This window comes from Eleginops maclovinus, chromosome 18, assembly GCF_036324505.1.
Source record: "Eleginops maclovinus isolate JMC-PN-2008 ecotype Puerto Natales chromosome 18, JC_Emac_rtc_rv5, whole genome shotgun sequence".
Classification (NCBI taxonomy): Eukaryota; Metazoa; Chordata; class Actinopteri; order Perciformes; family Eleginopidae; genus Eleginops; species Eleginops maclovinus.
Window position 1 is genome coordinate 12,781,724 of NC_086366.1, and position 24,107 is coordinate 12,805,830.

The following is a 24,107-nucleotide window of genomic DNA, read 5'->3' on the forward strand; positions in this document are numbered from 1 at the left end:
ACTTATAACTTGAGACAATATGCCTCATCTCAGTGGCCCAGCTGCCGTACTCAGTGAAAACACCCCATTTGACCCCATTACTGAGACCTAAAAGCTTTTCTTTTTTTTTATTGCAGTGCATACACATGTTTGGTAAAGCACATCATGAATGCAGTGAGAAACCTTAAGGAACGTCTGCAAGAGAACTGTGACAGTGTTCCCAGGAGGGAAACGACTGCAACACCTAACCAAAGCCAATGTGTCTGCTTAAAAACAAGCCAATAAAACACATTCACTCTTTTCCAGATGTGTTGGTTCATAATGATCAACTCAAAAGTTATTGTCAGCTTTGACAAACATATTATATGATGCTATAAAAATCACATTTATATTTAAAATGAAATGTTTGGAGTCAACTTATGAAAAAGCAGATACAGCAGTTTGTTTGTTAGTTTATTCAGATCAAGATACAGTAGTAGAGCATCTCAATGTGGAGAGAATTTAAAGTAAAAATAAAAGCATGGTCTTCGTGATACAGGACAATCAACAATCAAGGTTTATTTATTCGAGAACAGGGGGAGGGTAGAGGAGAAGGGAACAGCGGGAGTAGTTCAGGGAAAAACAAACGTTTCTTTATCAGCGCAGAAGACACATTTATTCAACCCGCCCATATCCACCCAAGCTCCCACCCCATAATAAAACATTATGCAGCCTTACGTACACATTCTCCATGGCCCCCCCATCCCTCTTTCTTTGAAAGCACGCACTTGTTCTCCATCGTGTAGATGTTTCTAAGCAGGAATCCTTGGGTGGCCCTTTATGTTTGCTGACCCTTTGCTTTTAAACTGCAGGTCGAGTGGAGGACTTGGCATTGATGGAAGGGAGACGGGGGGCTCCAGGACAAAGAGGGACACGTGTTAATCCCACGGCCCTTACAGCTGTAGTCAATTTAGCTTACCCACCACATTAACGTTCTAGTAATAAAGTGTCCCTTACAGAGAAAGAACACCGTTGTTTTACAGAACAGGAGAAAACCGTTTACCCAGACAAACTAAAATAAAACACCAGTTTATCAAAGTAATTGGCACAAAGATTAAGAGCAATGCTGAGAACATATTGCAGAAAATCACAACTACTTCCCACCCTAGTACATCAACAACCACTGAGGGACAATTATGAGCAACACTTTGCTTGGATGGTCCCCATCAGCAGGTAATTCCTGGTCTGAGCGTACATTTGAAGTACATGCTATCATTGAGCTCCTCAGACTTCCTCCAGTAAAGCACATTACCCATTAATACTTTGTCAGAGCTTTCTACAGAACCTGTGAAGCGTTGAAGAGACAACAGGTTTGGAGAGGGCCTGCCACAGACTTTTAAATGTCTTCTTCAGAGGGCCACAGCAGTGTCTCCGCGAAAAGAGAGCAGTATCAAAGGCCTGACTTGGGTGGAAGCTTAGCAAAATAAACAGCTTGATGCACCATCTCCTTCTCAAAGTTGGAGTCTAGCATTGTGAGAGAAGCACAGCAGCAGAGAGCTAGCACAGAGAGCTAGATAGCGACATTTTGAAAGCTACAACGACTGATGTGGAAGTACAAAAGCGGGGCGAGGACTTGAGAGAGGAATGTGTGAGGGGGGGCGCCTGGTTTGATGTCTTGGTAGTACAGTAGCACATTCGTCAGCATGCACCACTAAATGCCTTTGTTAAAGCACCCGTCTACAGCGAGAGGACGGCTCACAGAAGCCCGGGCTACGGGTGGACATGACTACTACTGGACAGTAAACAAAGGGACAAATCAAGAAAAACGATAAAAACAATCGTTAACAGCTTTCTCTATACATTTACCAGTTGTTCCTGAACATCAATAAATATCTCGTAAAAGTGTTGTTGCGTTGTTTTCTCGGGAGGGTGGGGGGTGGGGGGGTTTCTCTGGGTTAGCCATGGTGGGGTGGTTATGCCAGGGCCAGAACTGTGGAGAGGGAGGAAACCAGGATGAGATTCCATGATTCATGTAAAGTCAAATCCATTTATGATGATAGGAGAGAGGAACACTCACCACTGATGGCCTCCTGGGCAAAGTACTTGACATCCATGTCTGTGTCTGTGGCCAGCTTCTCCAGCACTGGCTTCACTTCTGTCTGAAGGGCACTTTGGGACAGAAAGGGGGAGAAGCATCAGACAAACTGTCCTTCTGGTTCTGGATTTGAGAGAGATGATCAATAGAACGATGCTGAGCTAACATACTTGCTGTCGATGACGGGGCCGATCTTCTGGAGGGATTTGGCCACGTTGAAGCGTACGTTGGCCACCTGGTCAGTGGACATCTTCAGGACCACCGGCAGCATCTGCTTAGTGGTGATGTCCTGACCGCAGGCCTCTGACAGAGCCTGAGACACAGACAAAGGGTCACTCACAGGGAACATTAGCATCAGTCTAATACAGAGGGTCAGTAAACAGTACAGATAAGACGCGCCACAGTATTGGACAATGTGTGGACGTCACTCTAACATGAGAGGTCCGACGCTGCGAAGACTCACGTTGATGCAGAACAGAGTGGTCATCCTGTGCAGGTAGTTGGGGTCGTTGGCCATGCCCAACACTTTGGGCACGATGGTGTTCTGAGCCCACTCGGCTCCAAACTTCTCCACCAGCTTCATGAGGTTACAGGTGGCTGCCTCACGGATGGCGTACACTGGAACATAAGAGACAACAATCTGCGTCAACGGTGCGCTGTGGTTTCATATTTTCCTCCACGGCAGAGAGGACCTCACATTGCTCAAAGACAGCTGGATTTGCTTTAGAAACTGTGGGAATCACTGCGGTGTGTCTTTATCATGCAGATTAACATCTAATTAGTGTTTGATACACAAGTTTAAAGTATTTAAACTCATTGCTCTGCTTTTTACTGGCTTCCTGCTAATTATTCTGCCTTCTCCCTGAACACTGTAAGCAGACGCTATATGACTTCAACAGCGTGTAAAAATCAGGTTTCAAACAATTTGATCCATAGAAGCGGTTTAAGTGCTGTCCTCTATTCATTTACTCTTTGTATGCTTTACAGATCATAAAGGCCTCCGAGTTCTATCCTTTAGGATTTTCAAAAATACATATTGAATTAGTTTGCTCGGAGTATACAGTATTCATATGATGAAAAGTCTTCTAAATCTAAAGACCTTACTCAGTATACTGGGTAAAAACTGAGGAGCAGATATCCTCACGAGTACATTGACATGTGAAATATAAGATACACGATGTCTTCAATAAAAGGGAAGGTTATGTACTGGTTTCTGTAGTCCTGCCCTTCACTGAAGAGCTTACGTAAGGGTGTCACAGCCCTAACCCCAGCTAAAGACACACAACACAACCCAGATGGCCCTTTGTCCTCAATAGTGAGTGTGTGTGTGTCTCTAATTGGAAAACTTGATGTGCAGAGAACACTTTATACTCGGAGTGGAAATGAATGCAAAAGACAGAGCTCCAAGTTCTCCGGTGGAACAGGGAGAGATGTTCTGCAGACTGGTTCAGAAATACACACGGATCATCGTCTCAGACCCGTTTAAGGAGAGAGAGGAGCCCAGGATAAACCAGCTCAGTTATTAACTCACTCAGAGGGACCCAAATGTTAGTAATGCACAGCTGTGCCCTGGTTATATCATTCTGATGTCAAACTTTGTAGTACAGATTCCAGATGACCTTGATAAGAGGACATCTGTCTGCCAACTGGCCGGGGTCAGGTGACTGATGCTCTGAGATATGGAAGACTAAAGGCAGGACAGAAAGAATTGATAGTCAAATAGAACCGTTTTGACTTCAAGCACCAGACTGCTGCCGAGTACTGAGGGAAGACAAATACAATGATCCAGGAAAATTAAGGAGCGAGTGATTTGGGAATCCTTCTCCAGGAAGTAGGTGCGGGATGTTTCTGAGGTGATTGTTGTTTGAGAACATAAATGAAATAAAATGGAAAACACCTGGACTTATTTGGAAAAAGATATTGCCATAAACAGCAGGTTTTTTCACTTGTAGAATTTGTTACATCTGAAAAATATAGCCTATATACGTCTGCCAACAAGAGTGCCTTACCGTGATCAATCAGCCAGGCCATACAGAGGGTGTTGAGCTTCTCATCAAAGAACTCGACTCCCTGAGGAAACATGCACAGTGTGATCAGAGCACTTCCCATCTGTCCGCACATTGCTACAAGCTCTGATTCTACACATGGAAGTCATTTAAAAACACCTTTAAAACATATTCACTAAGGGTCTCCGCTGTGTTGCTACACTCAATGACTCACCAGCTGTCCCGCCAACAGGGGCATGTACTCGATGATGGCGAGGCGGACCCTCCACTTGGCGTCCTCTGCCAGCTCCACGATGGCCGGCAGCAGAGACTGGGAGAGCTGACGGATGCCGATCACCTCGTTCACACAGTCCAGGTTGGAGATGATGTTGAGACGCACCTCGGGGCACTGGGGCAGAAAAGTTATTTAAAGCGCATTAATCACAGCAAAGTATTTCGATACAAAACAAGCAGTCTGCTGTCCGAACAGATTTACTCAGGATGCTTTATATAAGGGTCATTACGATACTTATATTTCAGGTAATTTTAAGGATCACACTAGAGGAACCTGTAGGGTGTAGCAATTGTTTGGGGGTCCTTCGAACCTCAAACCTAAATCTAAATTAATCAGTATTTAAGCTTGATATGAACGTGTCCTAATGTCATTCTCTACTATTCTCGAGTCATTATAAACAAACTAACTTCCAAGAAGTTTCATCTAGGACATGTAACGCACGTTTCTATGAAAGATCCTGAAAGGGAGATCTGCTTTAGTTAGAATTAGAGCATAACAACTGAAACGGCTTAACAAAATTTTTAGATTTTAAATATTCCGTCAGGGTTGTTGAGAGGGGGAACTGAGGAGAAGCCAAAAAAAAAAGTCACGGTATGAATTAAACTAAGTGAGCTTTTAAATTAATAGCACATCTGCAAGACGTTCTCCATCGTGCTCTCTTTCAGCTGTCCTCAGCACGTTGAATCATGGAAACGTGCGAGTCAAAGCTGTCAGTTCGGACAAATCTAATTAGACACTCTTAGAGATGCGTTCGAGCTGTGAGGAAATGGGGCCATCTTTAAATAGGACAAAAAGCGAGCAGGGAAAGAACCGACCGCCACCAGCGTCCCAAAACATGTATATACACATTTGAGTCTAACCTGCCAAACTCCTGCCTCATCTCAATCTGTGAAAGTGGTGGAGATGTGTTCATGGAACCAGCTGTGAGCTACTGCTGTTCCAGATGAACCTGTTGCATCAGCTCATGAATGTTTTTGTACATTCTTCTCCTAAACCCAGTCCGTGCTAACTTCACGCAGACTAAATCAACTTAGACAGCTCCAGAAACATATAGCTGAAAAAGTGACAAAATGACTGGAATGCAAAGCAGACTCAACGACACTCAGAAAATATTGTATATACTACATGGCCAGCTGGGGGGGAAAGCTTCTCTGCTTAAATACAATTAAAATGCATCTAGCAAAGACGTCTAGTTGCATGGTGTCCAGCTATTCATTATGCTTCCCTCTAGACACAACAATCCAATATCCTAATGGTAAGGGTTCAGTCTGGCTGCCAACCCAATGAATCATCCTCCTACTCAGCCAGGTACATCTGGTGGCTGCACCTAAACGGCTCTACCCTGACTCAGAAGTGTGGATCACTTCAATCAAAAAAAGTTGGACAAACTATGAGCTTCACATTAACTTTTGATGTGGATGTTACCAAACCAATCCCTGCCAGGTATAAAAGAGAAATCTACTATTAGACGTCTGCATTTCCTTTACCTCGTCCTTGAGCTGAGCCAGGAAGAGAGGTAGTAAGTGCTCTATTGTGTTGTCCTTGCCCAGGATGGTAGAAAGGCCCATAATGACCGAGGCCAGGGCAGACTTCACGTGCTGGTTGGTGTCTGAGACGAGTTCCTGGACAGAGACACAGAGGAGACAGCACCAACAAATGGTTAAGACACAAAGCACGTAAACAAACATCAAGAGTACTGTTATTGGTCACAATCACAACACACTGCGGAGAGGGAGGCTATAATCGACGTCGTGTGTAAATATGCAGCAGAGTGGGACACAGTCCTGCGGTTCACTCCTGGAGGTGGAAGAACGTTAAATATGATTAAGACTGAAATAGCATAATATAACTTCAAAATGGTTCAAAGATGTTCAGTGATTTGTACAGCTTTGTAAAGGTTGTGTGTCAGTCTGTTCCACTGGTGATATGGTAACAGGATAAGCAGAATGACCCTATGTGACACCGTCTACCATATACAAACAAGTGTATAAACCCAAGAATCTCACTGGATGTAAACCCTTGCCACTAATTCAAGTAAATGAAAAAAGATTAGTAAAAGGCACCACGAATGAAGTTATTGTTGATCCAAAACACAACAGTGCCCCCTGGTGTTCAAACACTGGCGCAGAAACAGTGTTATACCATCTAATGCTGCATACCAATGCCCAATTTTTTGCAGCTAGGGGTATCTTAGTGGGCATCTATGGGTGTTTCAGTGTATGCGGTCAGCCATCAGAGCATCAAAGCAAACACAGGTCCTCACTGTAGAGCAGCAACAATGTTTAGGATCCTAGAAGTGTGCCCATATCCCATATCATCAAATGTGTTGTTCAAACATTTCAGTTAACAACGTGGTACTTTTTTCCAGCTACTGATATTTTACTCAACTGCTAAATCTGGATATCATGGGCATCTAAATGTGGTGGGGGAAAAAACACTTGTAAACAAAACCTCGATGAGTGGTATATGTAATATTGTATCATCATTTTCAAACCGTTGGACTCGTCAGATATCAGCTATCAAGTTACTGATTTATCAGTGAGAATGGACAACATTATATATAAAAATTAATTAATTAAACAGCTAAATTGTAAAACAAACACCCCAGCTTTCCTTTGAGAGGATGTCCCACCCCCACATCTCTACATAAAGCCTTCGGGGAAGACTATAAACAGACACGCCTCCAGTCCTTTTCCTTGCTTAATAGCACAGAGCATCTCAAAGAGTGTTTTGTTAAACTGAGATGAAGCAGCAAACAAATTATAAAATGTTTGTTTTTATTTTACCTTGACACAGGGCAGAATGTGAGTCATGATGATCTGCTCGCGGCTGTCCTCTGGGAGGTTCTCACAGAACTCTAACAAAATAAAGAGCACACCGTCAATCAAATATGAAACGTACAGGACAAGAAGCTGAACCCAGTTCATTTGAACCCTTCAATTCATGCCATTTACAGCGGTAGTTTTCTGGCTTTATTTGCTGACCTTTGACTTTGTTTGCTGCAGCAGCACGGACCTCGGCTTCACAGTCCTTCAGGAGATTCTGGAAGGCCGGCACCAGATCGTTCTTGGTGATCTCTGGTCCGACTGCTTTCTGGAGCTAGATTTGGAGAGAAGCAACAATATCCTAATAAGCATGTGGCGAACATTTCAACACAAAAACCCATGGAATGCATTCATATTATTTACGACCCCACTTATAGAATAGATAGAATCGGAGGATGAAACCCTCTTTATTAGTCACATGCATGCACACAGCAGAGCACACACATTGAAATTGTTCCTCTGCATTTAACCCATCCTAGTACTAGGAGCAGTGGGCAGCTATCGTGCAGCGCCCGGGGAGCAATGGGGAGGGGGGATTGGAGGTGTCCGGTGCCTTGCTCAAGGGCACCACAGCAGGGCCTAGGAGGTGAACTGGGACCTCTCCAAGTAGCAGTCCACCTTCCATATTTCAAGTCTGTTCGGGGACTTGAACCGGCGACCCTACGATTCCCAGTCCAAGCCCCTACTTACTGAGCCACTGCTGGACAATAAACAATAAACTTGTATAGAAGTCGCCATTCATATAAAAAGGTGCCACAAGCTCAGCAGACTAACATTCACACACAGTTGGCCGGCCAATCGGGAGCAACTTGGGGTTAACCATCTTGCCAAAGTCAGGTTTAAGATAAAATTATGTTTGAGACAATGGATTTACTAACGTCCCATTTAAATAGTTGATGGGAACAACTTTTAAAGACATTACTTTCCAACCGAACACGCATTTAGTTAAACATTCCTAAGATTTTAGACCCTCTACGGAAAGGAAGTAGACCAGGATATTTATTGTCCTGCATCAGACGTTAAAGATAGTAACAACCGAAACTTAGTAACTTAGAACTCAAGTGACATTTTTGGAAGGGTTTTTGGTCATAACTACAGTAAATGATGGATTTTTATAGATTACTATTATCTCTCTGGAATCAGTTCAGAGATGGGTCTGTGACAGGATTTTTACAGACTAGCACATTATTACAAAATGAATGAGAACTAGCCAGAAGCCCTGATAAATGACAACTTGAACCACATTTTGACATACTGACTGTTGCATGTTCTCTATTTATAAGAGCCTACAAATGTTATATCTTCAAGTGTAACACAGCATCTATTGTCATCGATCTTCAACATGGACACTGATATTAAAGAACCTTTCAGCTGGCTTTACTAGTCACAGATTTTATAATTTACTGTGACCACAGATACAGTTGTACTGACTCGAGCAAAAGCCCACACACGCGTTTCATAAGAAATATTTCTCACTGCGAGTGTCAGTATTTACTTCCACATCCAAATGTGCCCACACTTTCCAACCTGCACCTCATTACATTCGACATTTGTTTACTCTTTTCTCCCTCTGCCTAATATCCCTTCTCTTCATGATTGTTTTTTTGAGAAGCACTTATTGTGTGTCAGTTGTGTCCAGCCGTCAGCTTCATATTGACCCTGATATTGGTGAGGCTGATACAGTTTCCAGGTATCGGGCATTAAAGTACTGACTGGAGCACCCTTAGAAAGTAGAAAAGGAATCAGCTGCTTACCTCAGAGAACTTGTCGGCAACCATGTAGCGGACCCTCCAGGATTTGTCTTCAGCAGCCTGGCGCAGGGTTGGCATCACCAGGGTCTCAAGGTCCTCCTGAGGCAGCAGAGTGGCAATGCTGACGCAAGCTTCCACAGCGAGCAGCCGCACAGAGTCCTGGTAAAAAAAAGGGAGTTGGATCACTTTTTGTTCAGAGAGTAATGCAGAAAGCAGAATTCAGCAGCAGTTTAAGGTGTCATTAGGGAAACATACCTGCTCATCAGAGGCTAGAGCAGTGAAGAGGGAAATGATGTCACTTTTCACATAATCAAGCTCCAGGACTTTGGCAAATTCCCCCAGTTTAGATGCTGCAGCACGACGCACCATAGGAGTGTCATCTGAGCACAAGGTGCGGAAATGCCTAGAGATAACCACAAACAGAGATTACATCACTGAAATCTGACTGACCAAACCTTTATACACACAAAACAATCACATCAGGTGGGCATCAATATCTAGTTACAAGTCTCATTTATAACCACAATGTACAACATTTAAATACGATATTTAGAGCACTGTCAAATTGGTTTGTCTTTGTTGAGCCACTTACTGGCGGATCTCGGCCTTGACGGTGCTGGAGACACGGGGATAACAGACGCTGAAGAGGCCGCAGGCAGATGTGCGAGAAGTGAACCAGTCACCACTAGCCAGCCGCTTGACCAAAGGCTCGAAATGGACCTCCAGGTCAACTGGAGAATGCTCCTGGGAGATCTTCCTCAGTGACTCCACGGCCTTGTCTCTGACTACTGTCTCCTCCACTGTAGCCAGGCTCTCCAGAGGGGGCTGTGTAGTCAAAAAAGAATAAAAAGGTTAGCAAGGGTGAATGTTTTCAAATTTACTACGACAAGACATTAAAAGAGGATGTATATGTAGTGTTTTTTAAATCTATTGCCAAAAACATCAATAGTCTATGCTCTTCATAGACAATATTTCTGGTTTAGGTAAAAAAAAAATGTAATTAATTAAGCAAACTTTTGAATTGTTTGTTTTAATTCCTTTCACCAAGCTAAAAAGCCAGGTGATATTAAAAATGTCCATGAGTCTATCAATTATTCTTCTTAAGAATGCTATGACATGAAATGATACATCATTATATTCATGTTATGTCTATGTGGCCATAGCATTAATCGAAAACAACTGTTCAGTGACTTACCAAGAGACAATGGACATTTTCTGGCCCTCCCACCAACATAGTGAAATTGCCAAGCTGCTCAGCCAAGGCCAAGAGCACCTCATCTTCATCATAGATGGTGTCTGAGGGATTGCAGAAAGGAAAAACATGATGACTTTTCACAACAGCTTGCAGTACAACACAAACAGAATGTCTCAATGTGACGACCCTTTGAAAATAACACTGAGGTCATAACCTCTTTTTGTCGATCATCAGGTGATTGTTTTATGGGTAAGATGATGCACTTTATTACCTGTGAGGAAAGGAAGGAGCTCAGTGCGAGTCCTCTCAACACCAAGGGCCAGAGCAATGGTGGACAGCTTCTTGATGCTGTTCAGGCGAAGCTGTACACAAAATCGACAAATCGTGAGTGAAGCGTTCACATTAAAGTGTAAGCACGTTTAACATTACAATACCCAGCTAGCCCAAGTATAATGACTCACAAGAAAAGTACATCAGTGAAGGTAGCGTCCAATCTCAGTGACGGTTAACGTCTTAAAAATAAATAGCTAGCTAGCTAACAGCATTTCAAAAAACTACGATATGTATCCAAACAATAGCTTTACGTCCATTGACAAGGAATAACCCGACTGAACATACTCTACCCACTGCGGCCTTGAACGCCCGGTTGTTGTGATTGCACTCTATAGTCAATCAGCTAGCATCCCGGGATACGAAGCGTCAACGCTAGTAGCTAAACCAACGACTTAGATAGCTTGTCACATCGTTTTTGTTACCTTTACATTTCAGTAAATACAACAATCACAATCACATTTCCCCAGATTGACTATGTATGCATTAAATCATGACAGCAAATCAACAAGGTTAGAAAAGCAGGGTGCGCCCGGTAGACATATCCCATAGGCCCGGGGACGTTAGCTTGGGCTAGTTAGCTAGCTGCTAATCAAATGCGCGCCTGGAATACGTGAACATGGTCCAATTTAACAGAACAATAAATAGTACGAAAAGAAGTCAAATCTTGTGTTATTACCTGAACATCCTCATTTCGCAGTTCATCAATGAGAACGGCGATAGGGTAGAGAGAGTCGTCTCCATCAGCTCCTGCCATTTTGGATACTGTTTTTGAATGGCGCTGCTGTGCTACGGGGTTTCTGTTTCTGAGAGGAGCGACTGCAGGGCCCTCCCTCCTCCGATACTGCGCTGTTGCTGCTGCCTTCAGGACGCCGCTGAGAAAACCGCAAAGGAACAATCCTAATTTAACAAAAATCACTCAAAAAGAAGGAAATAGGAAAAACTGCCAGTCAAATAAATAAATAGAATTTAACTGATTTCCTTCTTTATACGCACAATATCATACATGCTCACATACATCTCCGTGCTGCTATTCTGAACTTTGCACTGTGCTATATTGCACCTTTTTATTTTTGCCCTTTAGTAACATACTTCCAACTTGAGTCAAGTTCTGGCACACTGAATATTCCATTCTGTATAAATGTATACACCCACTGTCTGTCTGTATATGTTGTGTCTATTTGTTTATGTCTGTTTGCACTATTATGTTATTGTTGTGTGTTAAAAATAATACTGCACATTTTGGAGTATGGGGAAACGCATTTTCAATCCTCTGTATAATTACTTGCACAAGTTGTATGGTCTGATTGACAAAAAAGTTAACTTTAACTTAACTTATATTTGAAAGTCTCTTATATGTTTGAAATGGCGAAATATAGCATCGTTTATAAAAGTTGGTTAGTGTGATTAATTGCAAAATGTGTCGTAAATAAAGAAGTTTACACTAATTGTTACAGAAGTAAAATACTCAAATTATGTATTCACAGCCAAAGTTATTTAATAATATAACGTGCATATTTTATTATCAACATTTCTACATGAAAGTAGGCACACACTCCGATAAAGGTTTGACCCACTTGCTTTGTATTAATTTACAACGTGACATGACTTGATATAGAATACTATAATACCCTTTTTCAAATTAAAAAATAACATTTTGACATTGTATTGTCTACAATTGTTCGGACACATTTGATTCATCATTATTGCAGTTTCAATGTGTGTCTACAATGAAAAACACAACATATATAACAAACTGTAGATAACATACAATGAAAATACCCTGGAAGAAAATACACATCTTGTGTTCAATTTAATTTCAAAGTAGACTAGTAGTACAAGAAACAGGTATTAGTGGGAATGATGTGCTATAATTAGTATGTTGTGCATCACATAAAGAGGTGGTCACTTGCATTCATTTCGAATGCTATGTAGATAACCAAAAGACTACCCTATTTTGTATTGTTATGGATATTAAAATAACATTAACAATTTGAAAAAGTACCCCAAAATATTACATTATTTAGACATTTCAAGTTTAACAGAGCCCAATGTTGTATGTGTTTCTTCTTTCCCTACAGTTTATTAATTGCTGTACACTTTATTATAATTTGTATATTTGTTTATAGTATCAACTATATTTACTGCACCTTTTACAATTAACAAACTGAACATTTGTACTCCATCAAAAAAAAATCCAATATAAAGAAACCCTTATATTTTGAAAAACGTTGAACCGGATATTTTACTCTTCTTCTTCCGGTGGTAACATCTCATTCGATCATGATGGCGTCTCAGCAGCAGCAGCCCGGCGGGCCGATGTCCCAGCCCGGATTACAACAGCAAGCTTCATTACAACAACAGCAGCAGCTACTGAGCCAACAGCAAGACTTTGATCCAGTCCACAGATTTAAGATGCTAATCCCTCAGCTGAAGGAGAGTCTGCAGGTAATTGTGCGGCATCGAGCTAAAAAACTGATGGAAAAATGCCCCAAACATCCAATGACTTACCCTGAATTGAAATCGTCCTAGTTGTACATTCTTGCTTCACCAATACTATCTGCAGCAATGTGTTACAAACGTGCCGCTTTATCTATGTTTTATATTTTCAGAATCTTATGAAGATTGCATCCCTGAATTTGGCCCATAACACGACAATTGACAACGGCATGTAAGTTGATTGGTTGAGGGCTTATGCTTAAAGCTATAGTACTTGTAATATATGTTTGTGTCAGGCATGTTACAGATGTTTAAGATTTCCTTTTGTTTCCAATGATTTAGCAAAAGCAGCGACACCACTGTTCAGCGCTTTGACAAGAGCCTGGAAGAGTTTTATGCTCTTTGCGATCAACTGGAGCTGTGTTTGGTAAGACTTCAACACACGTATACAATACAATATAATACACATAACCAACACATTGTTGAATAACGTAATATATCTGCGTTCACTGGACACAACAACTCATGAAATTGGTCCGACTTCTACATTTTCTATATTAATTTAACTATTCAATATATTGTTTACGTATTTTTAAGTATATACAGCAATAAATACCCTTATGATATCTGGTAGGATTGAGTCACAGTAAGGAACTGCCAAGCCAAGAAGCATTTTCCCGTGGGTTTGAAAAATGTTATTAGCAAAAAGTTTGAAAACTTGTAATCCAGTTATCATGTCCCTGTTTTTAATCATTAAAATGTCCTAACATTTTAGAAAAAGATATTTAAAAATCAGTAGTAGTGTGCAGTTTAGAACAAACCATGAACAACACGCTTTGTACTTTATCTAAAATATACCTCACTAACTCACATTTTGTCTCCTCTGTGCAGCGGCTGGCGTATGAGTGCCTCTCCCAGAGCATTGACAGCGCCAAACATTCACCCAACCTTGTCCCAACAGCCACCAAGCCGGACACGGTGCAGACAGAGTCCATGTCCTACGCCCAGTACCTCGGCATGATCAAGTCTCAGATCTCCTGCGCCAAAGATATCCACAACGCTCTGCTGGAGTGCTCCAAGAAGATCGCAGGGAAGGGACAGCCTCAGGGAATCATGTAGACCTGGAAGAACTATCCCAACTGTTTCTACATCTGGTGACATTTTTCAGAAGGTGGATGAATTTCATATACAGGAATGTCTCAGAACTCAGCTTTGGTCTAAGGTGCTGTTTCATTGCTCAGCATCCTGTATAGTTATTTTGTTTTATGTTTCTTGTAAGCTCTGTGTAAATATTTCCAACAAAATGTCATGCTCTAATATGACCACCAGGTGGAGGCAGAGTTGTATCTTCCAACTCAATATCCACATCTCTTTTGTAGCTTATTTGTATTGACTATTAAAACATTTGTACTGAAGCTAATGTTTTTTCATTATGCACAAAGAAAGGCCTGTCTGTTAATAAAATGTTAAACCAATCGGGAGGGTGTACTGTTCGAGCACGATTCACGCGATCAAAAATTAGCTTTTAAAATAAACAAGTAAAGAATGATTTGTTCAACTATGCAGGGGAAATACCATACATAGTTTACCTTCACCGTTTCATCTCCCGTGTTTGCAGTGCATTTCAAAACATTTACACTGGCCCAAGGGACGAACCTGCCAGACTTGAAATTTACAGAGGCATTAGAATGAAGAGTCCAATAAAAGCAGTCATGTGTTGAGTAATAGCTGGGATCTCTGTCCTTGGAGCATTCAGAAAAAGAAGCATCCGATTTAACTATTGAAGCAGTAGTGTTGATATAGTGGGGCTACAGAATGGTAACTAAGTAACAACCTGGGGAATTTTCAGGGTGGACTATAAGAGAGCTTGTTAAGAGGGAGTGCAAACTGTTTTCCAAGTTTCATACATTTCGAAATTAATAGGTTTCCTATTTTAACCAACTAGAGTATGCTCCATCCTCCAGTTTGAATATTAATTAAAATGTAGTGCTGAAAAGTAGATGGTTAATCTTCCATACTATATACACATACTAAGAAGTAAGAACACTCAGGACACGTGGATCCTTGCTGAGCTATATATTGGTCTTAAGCCCCTTCCTTCTGTATGTTGAAGCTAAGATATTAATGAAGTCTGATACATAAGCATGTGAGAGAGAGGCCTGGTGAGCTTGCAGCTGTGTAACATCTCAGACCAATCTGAGCTACTGACAAGTGCTTAGATCCAAAAATACTACCGTGGGTCACTACCAACAGTCGCAATGAGAGCTTCATCACAATACATGCTCAGACCCTCTGCAGGCCTACAGTGACATACAAACACAGGTCAAGCATTTGTAAAGTGAATCACAATTATCCACATATATGGGACTGGTTTCGGATTGACAAAACACAAGCAACAAGAGTTATTGTCATATTTCTTTATTTTCAGACAATAGTCTGCATTGTCACATAATTTGTTTTCAAAGCTTGAAAAAATATACAGGAACAAAGCCAGAATTATTGAGAATAATCCCAACGTGCTACGCAGTACCGAGTTCATCTGATGAACAACAAGAGAAACCAAAGTAACATATAAAAAGGGAAGAGTATTATTTTCTTTTTACAAAGATTACAGCAGATAACGACAATATAATTACAAAAAGACAGTTCAGACTAAGTTTCAAACAGTCAATAAGTCACGGCATTGTGTCTCGTTGCATTATGATAATGACATCATTTGAACAGATGGCATCAGTAAAATATCAATCAGATAGCAAATTCCAAGTGATGCCAAATCTTATGAATCAAATGTTCATTGTTAATGTGTTATGATTTAATAAGTGCCTTCTACCCTTAATTAAATGTTAATATATTTCTTACATTGTATGAGTTTATCTTAATCTGTTTCCACAATGCAGCGTACAATGAAATACTAATAACCCTTTCAGTTTCCTGGATGTTTTGAAAGAGTAAAGAGCTCTTTGTTTTAATCATATTCTATAAGCATAGAAGAGTATTAAAACTAGTGAAAGATAACATTATTGCTTGCCACACAGACACACACTGTTGAGCATCTTCAGTTTATGTAACACAACCGTCTGAGAAAGCCATCTAGTGTTTCAAATTAAAGTGTGAGATGTGCTTCAAAAATAACAGCGACATGGGAGGAGTAATTTGACCCATTAAAGAGCAGAGCAAATGTCCTCTGCAGTGGTGGCAGTGATCTTCAGCGGGTTTCAATTCTTTATTGTGCAGATGCATTGTGTGTGTGAGTGTGTGTGTGTGTGTGTGTGTGTGTGGGGGGGGGGGGGGTACAGAGCAGCTGAGTGTACTGCATGAAGCTTGACAAACTCTAATAGGCACACAAACAGATGTTTTCACTGCTTTGTTGAACCCGAGCCTTTCATGCTGCTTTTACCCTCAGCCTTGTCTTTTGATTGGTCACTGTGGGAAACCAAAAACATATTAAGTGGTCAATGTTCAAATGTTCAATACACTTAAAGAAGCACACTGTATGGGTCTGCTATCAGCGTGTTTCACTGGTTTGTCATTTGATCATCAACTAATTCTGGCCTGTCTTTCACACCACATGGCGTCTGAGCGTTTAATACTGACCTGTGCTTCTGCTCAGAACCGGTGAGGGCTGCCCGGTGAACACCGCGGAGCCTGGGTTCCTCCAAATGAGACATTGGGCCTGTTGTGTGAAACTTGGACACCTCTTGCTGCCACTCATCGTCAAAAGTCTCTGCTTCAGCTGAGGGCAAAGGATCAGGACCATGTTTCAAAACAATCTGTCTGTGGACTCGATAATAGATCATGAATAAAATGAAAAAGTAAAAATGTCTGTTTAACCGGCCGGTCTACCTTATATAGGTTTACTGAGCTAATCAAAAGACATTAACATGTATGTATGTATCTGGCCACATTGTACTGTTATATGGCTTATGGAAAAACCGCAGTAGCAATTGCAACAACCCGACAAAGAAGCAAAAATCACAAAGTTGACAGCAGTGTTTCAGCTAGAAACCCTCTGTCGTGTCATATATACACTTGAATTCAAGTTGTATATCGATATATGTGTAAATAATATATCAATCAGTTTAACATACATTCATCCAGATTCTGAAAGTCCTGGTTGAACTCCTTATTTCCTGTTTTCTTGTTGAACTTCTTCTCAACAACATGTCCCCTGTCCTGGATGTGGTGACCAATTGACATCTGCTCCAGACCGCTCTCAGAGTCTTTGACTGCTTTTCGGGTCTCCTTGATCTGGTATTAGAACATTATGAAACCCATGAGATACATCAATTATCCTCTGAATAAGCACATTATTCCAGCAAACAACATGTTTATTTCCTTCACTCCTCTCTTAAAACATGTCCAGTCAGAAATTAGACAGTTTTACGGTTAGTCAAACACAAGTGGAGCTAATAATAGTGGTAATGGCTGCATTCCATTTAGGAGTGGCTGTTGTTGGGCCCTGGTATTGTGTATGCAGGATCATCTAAATGGCTCAGAGTCAAGACAGGCCACTGTGTGAGAAAAGTTTGCTTGAGATAATGTTCTCACATGAAAAGGCCAGGGGGAAGTTATCACCGTTATCACTCATGAAAGACAGAATGAGTGAGTCTTCCACTGACAGATTTACTTCTCCCAGCTCGATGCACTGAACTGTGGTCTAATGTGCTGTGAAATGATGTAGTTAAACATCTGATGGGGTGCTTACCCCTCCAGGGGCACGGCGTGTCGACGAGCTCGCCTGGAAGACCTTGGGAGGCTCATTTCCAGATTTTGAATATGTCATGACTGATGAGGAGCTGAATGAGTGGGTGTTTGAATCTGTGGACATGTTCTCCTGAAACACACAGACACACACTGTTGAGCATCTTCAGTTTATGTAACACAACCGTCTGAGAAATAAGCAACATCATTAAACTCACAACGTTTCGGTGCATCTCCTCCATCCTGCTTTTCATGTTGGACATCATGTTGTCGAACATGCCGAAAGGGTTCATAGCTGTGCCCTGCAAAAACACAAAAGAGAAAGAACAGCCAAAGGCCAGAAAGAGTTCAATGGCTGGGGGCGTTCGCAGCGTGGTCACTAGGTGTTATCAGCTCATAAACAACTCCATCGTCTGTACAAACATCCACGTACTGGGTTCAGTGAGCTAAATGTGTCTTACATGTGTGCCATCTGGGACTCTTATACTGGGGCATTCACATTATCACTTCATCACATGTGACATTCATTACAAACTTCAAACCAAGTGCAGCATGCAAAAGTTTATGTCTTTATTTTGGAGGGGTTTTCAGGAGAGAGAATTTAACCGTGGCCCACTTGATCCAATATTCTCAATATTTATGGAAACTTTACTCACCGTCTGTCAATGCAAAGAACCTCATTCAACTAAATTGTAACTCAATAAAGTTTCTCTAGGTCACAGTTGCGGTACCTTACATTTTCCTTTACATTTACATTATTCTGAGCCTGGGAAAACAAAACACAACATATGCTATTTTTGTCCCTGGAGTATAGTAAAAGTAATATGTTTGTCTTGTAATGTTAGTGTATGCAGACATATGAACAAGCAAACCTCTTTCATAGTTAAAATATTCTAAACAGTACAGCTTCTACTATACTTGGACACGTTGACAGCCTGTAGGTGAAATAATAGATGTACAGCTAACAAGCATTCAAATGGCTCAGTTTAAATCCTACTGAGTTTAAATGATTGCTTTCAAAATAATGATGAAAAAATATGCAACCTATCAGTGTACATCGAATAGAATAATGGTTTAATTCTGGAGTGTATGTGGAGAAAACACTGTGACAGCTGCTTATAGACAATAAGAAGCGGGCAGAGACAGTTGTGGAGTTACAGCATGCTATAGGTGAGTATGGGTTAATATGAGAAGCATGTATGATAGCAGACTCCACTGACCGTGCTGTCAAAACTGCCAAAGGGCATCAATGACCGGCTTATATCCTGAGGATTCAAACAATATCAGTTTAGCACAAAGCGGAGTAGCACACACAAATCTAGACATTTTGCATGTTTGTTGGGGTTGCTGTCTGTAAGCTGTTTGGTTGTTTTACATCAGTCGCTAAACCCGTGACACAGAGCGTTGCCCACGGCCTCAAGCACAACCCTTCCAGACCATAAACCTTCTTTGAGCAGGGAGGGAACAGCCCGCAGTCCGACTATGTTCTCCAGGCCAGGTGTTTATGACCCTGCGGCCCGGGATAAGCATCTCAACTGCCATCGCTATGCAGTTCGTGTATTTTGTAGGGGGTGGTAGGGGGGTTGATGCACAGAGGTATTGAGCATAATCAGTGGGGTGTTGAATGACTTGTGTTCCATGTGTAATTGGGTCGCATTGCCAGAGATTAGGGTGGGTTTAACACTGAAACTGAGCTTCATTCTAGGAAGGCTGGATGGACCAGCCAGCGGGGGGTCAAAGAGTCCAAGGCTGCACTCTCAGCTCTTTTTTAAATGTCAAGCTGATGTACAACGCTCCCAAACAGTATCTATGAAGCCTCACAGCCAATTATATCCCAGAGTGGCATTTATGAACTAATAAATGCCAGTTACATATCTGCCAGCATTATATTTAGACCAGGGTTGAGCAGAGGAGAGATTGAGGGTGCAAGATAAGGAATGTAGACCTGATGGTCTTTAACACATTATTTTAGGCTGTCTGGACTACTGCAGAATGACATTCTCTTTTCTAGCTCTGTCAATCTGATATGGAACTGACACTGTGCTCTCTGAGGCAGGCAGGCTGCTTCTGGGGGAGCTATGAGTAAGACCGTAGGGGAATTAGCGCGCCAACAATACTTAAGAGGAAGAATAAGGGTGGTGCTGCAAATGCATTGGTCCTAGGGACTGGCGAATCTCCAGGGAAGTTAGAGGCGTTTCGTATAATTTATACTCTTGGTACGATAATACCGTAAAAGAAGATGAGGAGTCTCATTGAGATTAAAAAAACTGAATTAATCTTTACCTAGGTGGTCACAGCATTTTCTCATATAGCCCTGCCAGTTATACTCAGAACAAGACATGTAATTACAGAATGCACTTCTAACTTATAATGATGCTTGTTTTTCATTCAACAGTAAACAAGTGCCTTGATGAATGAGTGCATTGAAAGGTTGTATGAAGCAGGTATGCAGTGGATGTTGGCAAGAAACTGGGAAATATGAGAACTCATAGCAGGCTTTGAAGGTAAGATGGGCTTAGTAGCGTAGGGCTTAGCATAAGATTCCATTGGGAAGCAAGTTAATGTAAGAAGTACAAGCCTTTAAGCATGAAATGAGCAATGTGTGTGCATCTCCATGTGTGTGTGTTTGTGTGCCAGCGTGTCTGTGTGTTGTGATGCATGCTGTGACTTCTTGTAACTCTGCTTGTGTTTTAATACTGTATGTGAGTATTTCTGTGTGCACATTTGTGCCTGTGATATTGGAGACCAGTATGAGTGTGAGCTGTCTGTCAGCTAGCTGCACCAGCATTGCCAAGGCACGTTCTGCCAAACAGATGGACCAAAAGAGCAACAATGAGAAAACAGAGTGTCCATGACATCCGTACACATGCCTTTCCAAAGCCAACAACACAGCAGCAGAGCTTTAGCCCTCTGATCATTGCTGGGCACCACCAGGCTGCTCATCTTCTTCAGATAAAGGAGTAGGTGTGGGAGTTAAAGTGGTAAAACTTCCACTCCATGTTCTGTTAACATTAAGTCTGTATACACCATCCATTAGTAGGTATTGTGTTCATGGACGATTAACAAAGCAGTCTAGAGATTGGGAGGACATGTTCTTTTCCTTTCATGATCTTACATCTGCATCTCCTATGCAATTATTTGTGTATGTTTCGCATGTCATTGAGAGACCTCACAATACAGTTCAATGGAACCCCTACCTCATCATAATATCCTGTATGTCCTTAATAAATATGTCACTAGACTGAGGTCCTTTATTTTAATCCTCCAAAGTAAACAATGTCTTGTCAACAGCTCACTGACATGTAAAGCATTATTTGGGACCTATAAAAAAAAACCCAGTATATTACTTCTACTATTAGATAAAATTAATTGTTTGGATTTGACATTTTGCAGTGTAGCTCCATTTCACCCACTGTCACTGCGGTCATTAGTCAAGTTCTCAGAGGCCGTCCTCGGCTGACATTAGCTGGTTAAAGGCGTGCTGCTGACAAAGAGAAAGCAGGCTGCCGGCTATTGTGGGTAGGTCATCTGATGAAAGTCATTACCAAGGATAAATGTACAGGCTCCCAGGTAGTGGGGTTAAAGCAGGTGACAGGGACAGCAGTGGATTTAGGAAGGAGATTTAGGCAGCACATAGTGGAGTTGGGAAAAGTGAACGGGCACAACACATGGCAGACCAGAACCAGTCCTCGGCCTGACTCTACAACACTGCACAAATGATGACTAAATGTTCCAGCACAATCATTATTATTATATATAAGTTATATCAAACAATACTTAAAGGCCACAGCTTTCCCAATGTTGTCCTTAGCTGATATAACATAGGGCTTAAAATTAAATATTGATGGGGTAGCAGTTATGTTTAATACTATATTAAGAAATACAGTATGTAGCCTATAACTGTTTGACTGTATAAAGTTGTTTAACAGGTATCAATTTGACTATATTGTGTATGATTTTTACCACAGTGTAGTACATTATTAACTATTATATATATTCTATTATTATTATTATTATTATTATTATTATTATTATTATTATTATTATTATTATTATTATTATTATTATTATTATTATTATTATTATTATACCAGAATTCCTAACAACATGAGGCAAAGGAAAGACAGATGAAAATTAGCCTTTTAACTAACATTCGTTTGACTGGTGATTAATGTACATTGTCCCTTTAAAATATAATTAAGTAGTTTAATTTAACATAACTCCTGAGGCAATTAGAATATTATCAAAATAAACTGTTATTTCTAGCCGCCGCAGCTCATCTCAGCACAGCCAAACAGAATTCTTTAGGGTCCTGTTGGTCTGACTTTTAAAGAAGTCTCTAACTTGTATTGCAAGAAAGCAGTGGATGTCAGTGGAACAATGCACTATATATAGGGCTCCTCAGGGCTAGATATAACTGTCCAGTGAGGCCAAGGGGGTTGCCCTTTTACTAAACTAGAGACTCACATGGCCCCATACCTTGGTGAGTGGTGCTCCAGTTACCCTGCCAGTGGCCAGCTTACACTATAACCTTAGTAAACTTAGAACTTTCTTCAAACACTAATCTTTTGGTTGTATGCCAATGTGCATTAGAGAGGGTCATGAGGCAACTTAATGAACCAACGGCTACAACAGGTGTTTGTCCATCGTAGACCAAAATGATATGTATGTTGGTCAGTCGGTTATGCGCCTGTGTACACATATAGATACTGTAATACACTGGGTAGAAATTAATCACTTTTTATTTGAGTCTACATATAAAACAACTCATAATTGTAAGAGTGCTTCTTAAAATGCCCTTTCTCACCCTGTGTTCGTCCCTCAGTGCCACGGATGAGGTAGGATGTTCTGCCATGCCACGACCCTGATTTCTTCCATCCGTTATACTGGGCATTGCATGCCCACCGAAAGGCTCAGAGAAGCTTCGCATCATCTGCCGCATATGATCCCTGTGAGCCCGGAAAGGATCCCTATGGCAGAGGAAGAGGAAGTTGAAAGAAAGGGAATCTCAGCTGCCACTTGTTGATTTATAACAACAACTCTGCAACAGGATGTTGGGGATAGCCATGATGAAACTTGAAGAAGAATGACAAAATAAAGTGTCTCTGCACAATACTTAATAATCCTCTATCATCTTGGAGTCCATATCCTTCAAATAACACACACTGAAATAATAAGCACCTCTAAAATAATTTAGCAACCTTTACACTAGCCTAAGAACTGAGGTCATGTGTGGCCACTCAACAGGTGTTCACTGTTTCAAAAAGTCAAAGTGACTGTAGCACACAAAAGCAGTGTACAGCAGCTATTTGAATAAAAACAATGGAATAGAAATGGAAATGATGTTACTTCCTATAATACTCCTAAAGCTGTACGGACTACTATCGACATTTAAAATAGGCAGAGGTAGGTACTTGTGCTTCACTTGAGTATTTCCGTTTTATGCTACTTTGCATTTATACCCCACAACAAAACCATATAGATTAATGATAAAAATAGGATCAACACTTCAGTTACACCTGGATTAAATTCACATACTACCCAGCAGTGAATAAAGTGATTTAAATTAGATCCACTTTTCATCATCAATGCATCAATAATTATGAACAAAACATACATATATAGGATTCTGAAATGGGACAATCTGCATAATGAGTACTTTTACTTTTGAGACTTTGAGTATATCAAATGTTACTACTTTTGTAATTTTACTTGAATAACATTTTGAATACAGGACTTTTACTTGTAACAGAGTATTCCTACACTTCTACGTTTACTTAAGTACAAGATCTAAGTACTTTTTCCACCTCTGAAAATAGCAACATGGATGGACACAAACAAATGCTGCACTAGCTTGGACACATTTTATAAAATAAGACCTCTGGCTTTTTTTATTCACTGTTAAAATATAACGTTACTAACAGCTGTTGCCAGGTAACAGTTTAAAAACAGAAATGGTCCTAGTACAAATTCAATGTTTAAAAACAAGCATGCAGACTAGGCCTGACACCTTGTTCTCACTTTTTCTGAAAACAGCAGAAAGTGGAATTTGATGTTAGGCTATATCTTCGGCAGTGCCTCACTTATTTTAAAGATAGTCTATAAAATAATAACATTAACGTTATCTAGTGCGTTTGTATGTCTAGTGCAGTTTTTCTATTCACAGTCTTTGTTGAAATTAATATAAGTAAAACTTCAGATTCTAAATTGTTCTGAAGTTGTCTTTAATCGATGCATTATGAGAACAGGCAAAAAGGAGATCTTACAATAAGACTTTTAATAGATTTATAAAAAACAGTTTGACTACTCACGAGAAGAACGGATCTTCATCAAAGTCCCTGTGATTACTGTTGAACATTTCCACGGATTTGAGGCTGTAAACAAAATTTGTTAGATAAAGACTTTCAAATAATAATCCGTTCCGCCACAGGTGTCTAGGCTCCACCGCTGCTCAGCCTCGGTAATGTTACCACAGAGGAGGGGGCATGGAACCAAACTCACGCTGACACCGACCACGTGATGCAAATCCGAGC

General features: G+C 40.9%; 3 protein-coding genes across 6 annotated transcripts; 1 reads left to right on the plus strand and 2 right to left on the minus strand.

Moving 5' to 3' along the window:
• Positions 1-419: 419 nt before the first annotated feature.
• Positions 420-11,326, minus strand: ppp2r1bb (protein phosphatase 2, regulatory subunit A, beta b). Its single transcript, XM_063907294.1, has 15 exons — positions 11,114-11,326; positions 10,376-10,466; positions 10,105-10,205; positions 9,502-9,734; positions 9,165-9,312; positions 8,913-9,068; positions 7,318-7,432; positions 7,120-7,190; positions 5,821-5,955; positions 4,274-4,447; positions 4,063-4,123; positions 2,517-2,671; positions 2,224-2,366; positions 2,036-2,127; positions 420-1,948 (listed from the first exon to the last, which is right to left on the minus strand). Exons 1-15 carry the CDS (start codon positions 11,189-11,191, stop codon positions 1,932-1,934), a joined length of 1,770 nt encoding a protein of 589 aa, XP_063763364.1. The 5' UTR covers positions 11,192-11,326; the 3' UTR covers positions 420-1,931.
• A 1,357-nt stretch (positions 11,327-12,683) lies between these two features.
• med29 (mediator complex subunit 29) lies at positions 12,684-14,288 on the plus strand. The gene is made up of 4 exons (XM_063907618.1): positions 12,684-12,882; positions 13,047-13,105; positions 13,216-13,300; positions 13,765-14,288. Exons 1-4 carry the CDS (start codon positions 12,718-12,720, stop codon positions 13,990-13,992), a joined length of 537 nt encoding a protein of 178 aa, XP_063763688.1. The 5' UTR covers positions 12,684-12,717; the 3' UTR covers positions 13,993-14,288.
• Positions 14,289-15,275: 987 nt separating this feature from the next.
• On the minus strand, positions 15,276-24,049 carry mlf1 (myeloid leukemia factor 1). Of its 4 annotated transcripts, none has more exons than XM_063907614.1 (8): positions 23,886-24,049; positions 22,382-22,544; positions 18,795-18,839; positions 17,796-17,876; positions 17,579-17,707; positions 16,962-17,121; positions 16,468-16,606; positions 15,276-16,296 (listed from the first exon to the last, which is right to left on the minus strand). In XM_063907614.1, the coding sequence occupies exons 1-8, from the start codon at positions 23,930-23,932 to the stop codon at positions 16,230-16,232; spliced, it is 831 nt and encodes a 276-aa protein (XP_063763684.1). In that variant the 5' UTR covers positions 23,933-24,049; the 3' UTR covers positions 15,276-16,229. The 4 variants fall into 4 exon arrangements, with proteins under 4 accessions (XP_063763684.1, XP_063763683.1, XP_063763687.1 ...); XM_063907613.1 differs by having other exon boundaries at positions 17,793-17,876; XM_063907617.1 differs by lacking the exon at positions 18,795-18,839.
• Between the last annotated feature and the right edge of the window lie 58 nt (positions 24,050-24,107).